This window comes from Gossypium arboreum, chromosome 2 (assembly GCF_025698485.1).
Source record: "Gossypium arboreum isolate Shixiya-1 chromosome 2, ASM2569848v2, whole genome shotgun sequence".
Taxonomy (NCBI): domain Eukaryota; kingdom Viridiplantae; phylum Streptophyta; class Magnoliopsida; order Malvales; family Malvaceae; genus Gossypium; species Gossypium arboreum.
The window spans coordinates 11,984,256-11,993,623 of record NC_069071.1 but is presented as its reverse complement, the minus strand read 5'-3'; the positions used below and the strand labels follow the sequence as shown (position 1 = coordinate 11,993,623).

Below are 9,368 nucleotides of genomic sequence, written 5' to 3'. Positions count from 1 at the left end.
CTTTCAGTTGTTTTCCAAAATTAATAGATTTTATTATAAAATTAAACCAATTATGATTTAATTTGTAAATATATATTTTAAAAATATAAAATATATTATTTAATAAACCTAAAAATAAACACTTAAACTGTGACTCTAACAGAGGCAAAGCTAGGGTATTTTTCATCTTTTAAAATTTTAAATTAATAAAATAAAATAATTGCATTTTTGTTATCTTAGAAGTGCCATTTACAGTACGTTTAGTTGGCTGTAATGGAATAGGGTTGTAATTAAATAGTGTTGTAATGGAATAAGGCTATAATGGAATAGAGCTGTAATAAGTAATTCAACTATTTGGTTGAATGGAATGGAATAGAACTGTAATAGTATTCTTGTGTTTGGTTGAATGGAATGATGTTGTAATAGCATAAGGAAAAAAACTAAAATGACCAGAATACCCTTAGCAGAATTTTTTGTTAAGGTAGATGATTATTGTTATTGTTATTAAATTTTAATAAAATTATTGTTAAATATATTTTATTAAAAAATAATTTAACCATATTTTAACATAATTATTATTAAATATAATTTAATAAAATAATGTATAATTTAATAACATTCTTAATATAATTATTATTATATGAATTAAAAATCATAATATATAATACTATAAAATAATATATAATCTACTTTATTATTTTTAAATTGCAATACATATTTAATGTGCTAAAATATCATTATTGAAACAAATAATTTAATTATAAACAAAATATAGAAGAATAAATAACTTGAGAATTATATTTCACATCCAAACATAATATTCATATATTAACAAAAGTTACATGATTTCATTAGTTTATATGTCATAATTCATATGTTATAAAATTTTACAACATCAAAAAGTTACAACATTGTAATCATATTCTATCATGTCATTATACCATCAAAAAGCTACATAAGTATGCATATTGTGTTATTATTCAGAAAATCAGTGTTAATTCCTTGAGAGCGACCACCTCTTGGTCAACTTCTTGAGTTTCTAATCTGCTACACTAAAATCGTACGTTGATTGATTTGATTTTCTATGTTCTGAAAGTGGTTCTCTATGTTTGCCTGCAAACGTTGAGCTGTATTAGTGAAAGGCTCAACTAAATCTTCAAGAGATTTACCTGGCTTAGAAGAAGATGGTTGTGAGGAAGCATGCAAGCTCAGTTCATAGCCAATATCAGGAAAATTCAATAAATTCAACCTCAAAATTTACACAAATGTTGCAAGGTAAATTTATTAAATTAGGACCCAATTGATAGAATGTATAAACAATAAGGGCTAAATTTGTTATTAGACCAATCAAAATAATGTATAATCCATGAAAACATTAACTCTATGATTAATTGTCCTTAATTTCTAACCTTCGAAATTGATAGGAAATAAATTGCTTTGATTTTCTTAGAAAGACCAATTTGCTCAATTCGAAATTGAGAGGAATTGAAGAGTTCTTTTTACCATATATTTTTTATGTCTATCTAGTTATAATAGTTATCAGGTAAAGGCAGCTCAAATAGATTTAAGCATATATTTGACCCCATAATCTCTTAAAGCAATTAACAGACAAAATAAATGCGAAGTAGATTTAAACAAAAGACAATTTAAAAGCATAACAGCCTAGAGATAAACAATTTTTTAGGGGCAAAATCTGTTTCAGAAATTATAAAAACTCATCAATCCAGAACATGTGGATCATCTGACCACTTTCATTACTGGACCTTATTGTTGTTAAACCACTTGGAAGTTACATAAAGATGTATATATGAACTTCTATATATGATCAACTTTGCTGGGGGTTAATCATCCAATAAAAGCAAACATGGTCACCTTGCAGACTATACATATCTACCTACCACGTCTTTGTTTCCAATGAATACTGGCATTGTACTATTCATTAAAGGGACTGTCTCTTACCTTCTAGTTATATATTCATCAAATTTCCATTGCTTTATATCCAGAAGAGTTTCAAGCCTAAATCTTCCCTCTTTTTCCTTTCATCTCGGAGTTCTTTCCTATTAACCTTAGAGCAAAGCAAGATGGTCAGCGCTAAGAAGCTTATCAAGTTAGTAAGAAAATGGTAAAAAATGGCTACAACCAGGAGAAAGAGGATCACACCATCAAGTGCCACCTCAGATACTAGCACAAACAGTTGCAACACGTCGACAACAGTTGAGCAGGGCGATTTTGTTGTATACAGTGTGGATCAGAAACACTTTGTGCTTCCATTGGAATATCTCAAGAATGAAATAGTCATGGAACTATTTAACTTGGCTGAAGAAAAGCCTGGTCTATTAGGCAATAAAGCTCTCATCTGCATGTATTTATAAGAAACTCGATGCCTTTGGAAGGATTCCTGTTAAATAATGAGCCACCTTTCTGCATGTAACCTAGTAAAGTTGGTCAGTAAAACTGAGCTTGTAAAAGAAAAGGAGAGCTACACATAAAATTACGCTACATAAAATTACATGAATGAAGAGAAGTCAATAGTAACATAGAAAATTATAATGATATATTTAGGCGGCCCTCTGTGACAGTTTCAGTACTAGATAAGTAACTGCTACTTGAAGAACCACTCATACTTATCCCAACATAAAAAAATTACCGACTTGGAGTTCAATCTTGTAAGCCCGATGTTGCTCAAGCATAGCAGTATCTGACAATTCAAAATTCATTTTTGGATGCAACTCACAATCAGGGACAACTTCATTTTCTATAATCGAGGTTGAAGGTCTCTCTGATGAAGTGTCACTCTTGAAGCTTCTAGACAAGTCAGAATCACCTATCTTCAGCTCTTGATCCATCCAAGCTCCCATTGACTTAATGATGCCAACTAAGCACTGCACTGATTCATGCAGGAGAAAAATATCCTAGGAAAGAGTATTCCAATTTCAGCTTTCAACCCTGACCTAAATTTTGTTAACAAGCTCATAAAAACAAAACACTGAAGCTGGAAAACTGACATTACTGACTTGTAGATCCAACTAAAGTACTAGAATTTATAGTACAATAATAGAAAATCGAAGGCATCTTGTACTTGGAAGATGATGCAGATACATCTATATCTATTTCCAACTCCATTTATACTTGAAGGAGCCTTCTATACTGCCTGCTAGCAGAACTTTTGGTTCCATTTGACCCTCTAGTGTCTGGACTTCAATTTGTGTCTGCTCTAAAGCACTATAATGTATAATTCTTAATAAATTTCCGACTGTTGCACCATATCTCCAAATCTGAAATACTGTAAAATACAATAATGAAAATTAAGTTATTATCAGTAAGAAATTTTGGGAATAAAACTCTGATTTAAAGAACGACAAATATTGCAAAAGGGATATGCATGGGTATTATAGACAATATAAATTATCAAAATTTGAGTTATCTCCTCCATTAATTAGTTTATTTTTGTCGTCTCCAGCGGCAAAGTCGAAATAATAAAACAAGGATTAAGAAGAGGAGATCGATATGATGATTACGATTGACTCCCTGCAATTCAATTCTAGTCCGTAGGTTTCCCATAAGAGAAAACGAAACATCATCTCCCCCAAAGACAGAGATTTAGGAGTTGAGTTGTAGCCTATTTTTTTAGAAATTTTAAAGAAAACCCATCACCAAACCCTTTTAAAACAAAATTTGATTATTGAAGAACAGAAACCAAACGAAATTAAACTTAAAAGAAAAATCTGCTAACCTGAAAGTGTATTGTTGTAATAAAAGAAGTAATTTTGAACGCATTTGCAGAGAAAGTCTGAAGGAGATTTTGGGAAAAATTTTCTTCAATTCTATTCAGCGATGGTCAGAATAGCCATTCTAAGCTTTCAGCACTGAATCCCTATTACGCGTTCTATTCAGCGATGGTCAGAATAGCCATTCCAAGCTTTCAGCACTGAATCCCTATTACGCGTTTGTGGGAATAGAAACACTTTAAGTTTACTTAAATAATACTAGTCATCAAAGAATAAGGAGGGAATGGAATAGCCATTCCATCCAAGCAAACATAGTGTTAATTTCTAACAGCTATCAAAATTTCTGTTTCTTAAACCACCGGTAGAGAAAACAGAGACAGATAAAACGAAGAAAGGAATCTATCCTTAGTCCCGGATCTCAGTCTTACAGTTTCATCCAAAGTAGTGAGAATCAAGGGAAGCGAGAGAAAGATGAGTGGAACGGGGAAGGTGGTTTGTGTAACAGGAGCATCAGGTTACATTGCTTCATGGCTCGTTAAGTTTTTACTCCAACGTGGTTACACTGTCAAAGCCACTGTTCGTGACCCAAGTTTGTTCTTAACTTCAATATTTGAATCTTGGCTTCAAGCCCCTTCTCTTTCTTCTTTTTGTTCTTAAATCTGTGATAATATTTGATGATTAACTGTTAGGGTACTTGAACTTGCCTGATTTCATCTTTCTTAACCGACTTTTTGGGCAGTGATACAAGTCAAAGATTAGAAAGATAGACTTTGTATGTATGTAAACCTATCTGAGTTGTTATAGAAAGGGTTTGGGTTGGATTTCCGCTACTCATGGACAATCTAATTGCACATTTTATATTTTTGGTGATTTCATTCTGCAATACTTAAAATGCCCCCCCCCCCCCCTCTCTTTTAATGTCGAACTGTAACACAATTCTAATTTCTGATTCCTTTTACTAATCAGCCTTGATTCCGCTAATATATTTGGTTTTTAGGTTCAATAGTTTGTTTAACTTTATGAAGGAGATATATATATATCTTTTTGCATTTGGTATTAATGAAATATAGTTTTAAGATTGATATGTTTTTCCATATAACTGTCCCGTTCACTTTTATATAGGTGATCCAAAAAAATCGGAACACTTACTTGTACTTGATGGAGCAAAAGAAAGGCTCCGTTTGTTCAAGGCACAGCTGCTGGATGAGGGAGCTTTTGATTCTGTAGTTGATGGATGCGTAGGAGTTTTCCACACAGCATCTCCTTTTTATCACAATATCAAGGATCCTCAGGTGCTTTTTTTTCTCTCCTATAGAATTTTTTCATGGTCAGTGTATAAATATTTATGATTAGTTTCTACCATTCTGGTTCTTTAAATATTGCTGATTTTTATTTTTTCTTTGTATATGGATGAAGTAGCCCTCCAATGTTCATAAGTGTCATTAAAAATGAACTTTAGTTATCATATTGTCTCATCTGCTATAGTTCAACATGTTTTTCTACAACTAGTATATTCTTTCTCTGGTTTACTTGAATCCCACCACTCGTTTCTGAAAATGGTGGTTCTTAGGCTCATGTATGTTGTTAGAATTCTTTGAAGCTTGAGCTAATTGTTGATCTTTTCAACTTGTCTGGTTTTGCTTGAAATTCTTTGCTGTAAGCAGGAATAATTTTCTTGGACCATGAATCAACTTGCAAATGGTGAAAAAAATGTTTACTGTATCGACTTCTGTTCAAATGGTCTAGCGTTTGATTTTGCATGTACGTATTTTCAATCACCAACATTGCAATATGAATCCTGATAACTAATGGATTCTATGGCTGTTTTATAACAGGCTGAAATGCTTGACCCAGCTGTGAAGGGAACACTTAATGTTCTTAGGTCATGTGCTAAGGTCCCATCTATCAAACGGGTGGTTATAACATCCTCAATTGCAGCTATTGTGTATAATGGAAGGCCTCTTGGTCCTGATGTTGTAGTTGATGAGACTTGGTTCTCAGATCCTGCTTTTTGTGAGAAATCAAAGGTATGCAAACGTACAAACTTATATAACATATGTATGTATATATTCAAAAGATGTGATGCTATAAGTGTATCATTTTTCTCAAGTTACCAAATGATGTCATGCTGCCTATATGAGTGAGAGCCTGGACCTAGTCTTGTACTTTTAAGAAAACATCTGTGAAGTTTCCTATTGTTGTTTTCTTTCTTCCTTTTTTTAATCCACTGGTTCATAAATTGTCTTTCTATAAAGTATAGGCATATTAGTTCAAGGCTTCTAGGGAAGGTGCCTGAGTTAATTCGAGCTAGCTTTTAAGACCATTACTGTCATTATCTGAGTCACCTAAAAACTGTCAAAGCAAGCATCATTTGTGGAATGGTTAAACTTCAAATATCTTCACTGTTTCTTTCGTTTGATTAAATCTTCTGATTTAACTGCAAATCTCTAATTTTAATGCTTAGTAACTACTTTCCTTTCCTGTTATTATGATTTCATTCTATGAGAATTGAGTGTTAAAAAAGTACACTGTAAATCTGTAATATGATGTTTAGTTCTGTTCCTTGTTTAGGACATTCTCAGTTCCGTTTTTACTTCTGTAGAAAGGAAAAATGAGGCATGATAGGATCATTTTCATCAAATTTTGTTTTGCTTGTTGTCAGCTTTGGTATATGCTTTCTAAGACGTTAGCTGAGGAGGCTGCTTGGAAGTTTGCAAAAGAGAATGGCATTGACATGGTGACAATTAACCCAGGGTTGGTGATTGGACCTCTTTTACAGCCGACTGTCAATACAAGTGTGGAGCCAATTTTGAAACTTATTAATGGTACTTTCCAACTTAGATTTAGCGGACACGATTTTAGCCAATTTTATAAAATGACCTTAGGAGAGAACAGTTCCCTTCTGAGTTAATGTTTTATTCGTCTTGCTTACATTTTTGCTTCCGTCTTATTTAATGCAAAAAACAAAAAAATAAAAAGAAAAAAAGGCTGTGATAAAACAAGTCTAAGAGAAATTTAGGGCCAAGTCTGAACTTCAATAGTAAAAAAAAAAAAAAAAGCAAAGAGAACGGCATTTATAAAACAATATGAGCCTGCACAATGTTGTAAATCTAAGAGGAATTTCTAGAGCTTGAACAAAAAGAGTATAGACATAGATCATTTATGCTTCTGCCACTTATGGGATGAACTAAGCAAACTACTTAAGAGTTCCGGTAGCGCAGGAAGTGTATTTCAGATTATGAGAATCCCAAACTATTGAAACTTGAAGAATTATTGACTTATTCTTAGAATTTTTAAAGTATGGAGGTGCTCTGTAGAAACTTTTGAGGAAGAGGTGAAGTAGCGAACCATTTACCTTTGAGTAAATTCAGGTACAAGCTGTCTGAGTAATAATAATAATAACAACAATAACAATAATGCTGGTTACATTCAGGACTTTCTTTAATTAATGGTATTGAAAATGCTTTCTTGTTTTGCATGATAGTCATTCTCATTCTTGCAATAACTTAAGATGCATGTCTTTTTTTGCTTTGGCATCTAATATTTTTAGAAAGAAGAAGAAATATAAGTTTAATAATTCTCTCATTGAGCAGTTTCTTGCAAATAAAAGAGTAGTCAGTTCAAATACATTTCATAGACAACAGACAACTAAGTCTCTAAAAATCTTCTATTTCTGTTGGCCGGCGTGCCAAATGCTTCCTCCTGAGTATTTCCTTTATTTGATACAGGGGCCAAAACATTTCCAAATGCAACTTTTAGACTAATAGATGTTAGAGATGTTGCCAATGCACATGTGCTAGCATTTGAGAATTCTTCAGCCTGTGGTAGATATCTTTTAGTTGAGAGAGCTGTGCACTGTTCAGAAGTTGTACAGGCCTTGCGCAAGCTTTACCCTGCCCTTAGCCTCCCTGAAAAGTAAGTCTCGAGGATATAATTTACTGCATGTAAACTTCAAATCTTTGGCAGAAGCAGCTAAGCTTCAATTTTGTATCTGCTCTGCTTATCGAGCATCATAATCTGTGTTATTTTTATATTCATTACATGGACTACACTGCTGTCCAAGTTGGTTTTTTAGATCCAATGATTGATCTATAAGTGGGAAAAAGAAAGGTTCTTAAATGACATAACTGATAATCCTATTATTTTTGCTCAATATGAAAAAATTTTGAACTTTTTTTTGTTTCTTTTTCTGTTTTTAGAGGCCAATCTCAGTAATAATTATGATAGCTGTTTCTGTTATCTGATTTATTTCTATCTCTATAAGAGGCCATTTTGGGATCAGGGAGGAGGATTGTTTTTCAATGGTATTTTTTCTATTTATGTATTATTAACTGGAGCCAGTAATTTTTGCAGATGTGCTGATGAAAAGCTAAGCGTGCCAATCTTTCAAGTGTCCAAAGAGAGAGCGAAAAGTTTAGGTGTTAAATTTACCCCTTTGGAGGTGAGTCTAAAGGATACGGTTGAAAGCTTGAAGGAGAAGAACATCTTCAGTGGTTGAATCATGGTAAGTGTTAGCTAAGTCTGGTGACTGGAGGTTTCCTTTTAGGCATTAGTTCATTCTGAATGTCATGTTCTACGTTAGCTGCTGTTGTAAACTTGTTCCATTCTGTGAAACTTAATAAGCTTTTGGAACTCGAAGACATTATATTAGCATATTCGAGAAACTTAAAAAAGAAACAGAAAAAAAGTGTCGTTGCGTGGTTTGATTCGTATTGAACTTTATAAACTGATTTAGTACATACAATAAAGCATGCCATATAAGTATGTTTCCCATTCAACTTATATAATGAATTAAATTCATAGATCACCTACAGAAAATAAAAAAGAAAAAAGAAAAAGAAAATAGCATGCACTTGATGGAGTAAATGAAAAGCTTCATCTTGATGTAGGGATCTATTGATGCTGTGACTAATAAATGCATGTATTTTCCATACAAAATGTCAAGGATCGTCAGGTATGTTGTTCTGTTTAGCAACTTCTAGCATCCCCAAGAGGTGCCATAAAGTATATGATCTTTTCACTATTTTGGTAGGCACCAACCATCTTGTTCAGATCCTACCATGGAAATCAACTTCATTCACAACCAGATATTTCAAAGAAACTCTTGTTAGCCACTCCATTCAAGACAGTTTGTCTAAACTTAAGCTCCAAAATTCATATGGACATTATGAAACTGCAAGCCAGAAAGATTGCCAAGACTTGGTGGAGGAACTCTATAAAGTCCAACCCTTTGAAGGAATCCAAGTAGTTTAGTTTTAGTAATGAAGGACTGATATCCCCAATCAAGTTCCATAAACCACACCTGCTTGAGGATTCTGAATTTAGAGGGCAAAGGTCGGGAATATGGATCATAAGCAGAACTCCATTGTCATTGTTGCAAACAATTCCTTGCCGCTGACTGCAGTTGCTTCTTTTCCATGATCCATATGAGAGGCTGGTTTCAGGATGAGTGAGATCATTTCCCAAGTCAAAAAGAGCTTGAGGGCCAATTCCAGAGCCATTACAAGCAAATTCACCTGTTATGACGCACAAAACAACCAACATAAGGCCAACAGCCATGGATTTCTCCATCTCCAAAAAGATTGAACAATTGCCTTTCAACTCAAGCTATGGGTCTAATAAGAAAATCAGCAGCCCTTCAATATATGCTCTGTATTTTCC

General features: G+C 33.3%; 1 protein-coding gene and 1 long non-coding RNA gene across 3 annotated transcripts; one reads left to right on the top strand and one right to left on the bottom strand.

The window, feature by feature from the left end:
- Positions 1 to 774: 774 nt before the first annotated feature.
- Positions 775 to 3,840, bottom strand: LOC108461895 (uncharacterized). 2 transcript variants are annotated; one of them, XR_001867888.2, is made up of 4 exons: positions 3,713 to 3,840; positions 2,140 to 3,262; positions 1,939 to 2,044; positions 775 to 1,092 (listed from the first exon to the last, which is right to left on the bottom strand). It is a non-coding gene; the product is annotated as an uncharacterized LOC108461895 (long non-coding RNA). The 2 variants fall into 2 exon arrangements; XR_008277400.1 differs by lacking the exon at positions 775 to 1,092 and having other exon boundaries at positions 1,769 to 2,044.
- Positions 3,729 to 8,455, top strand: LOC108461885 (phenylacetaldehyde reductase-like). The gene is made up of 6 exons (XM_017761864.2): positions 3,729 to 4,296; positions 4,830 to 4,999; positions 5,543 to 5,734; positions 6,370 to 6,532; positions 7,436 to 7,622; positions 8,061 to 8,455. The coding sequence occupies exons 1-6, from the start codon at positions 4,179 to 4,181 to the stop codon at positions 8,203 to 8,205; spliced, it is 975 nt and encodes a 324-aa protein (XP_017617353.1). The 5' UTR covers positions 3,729 to 4,178; the 3' UTR covers positions 8,206 to 8,455.
- The last annotated feature ends 913 nt before the right edge of the window (positions 8,456 to 9,368 follow it).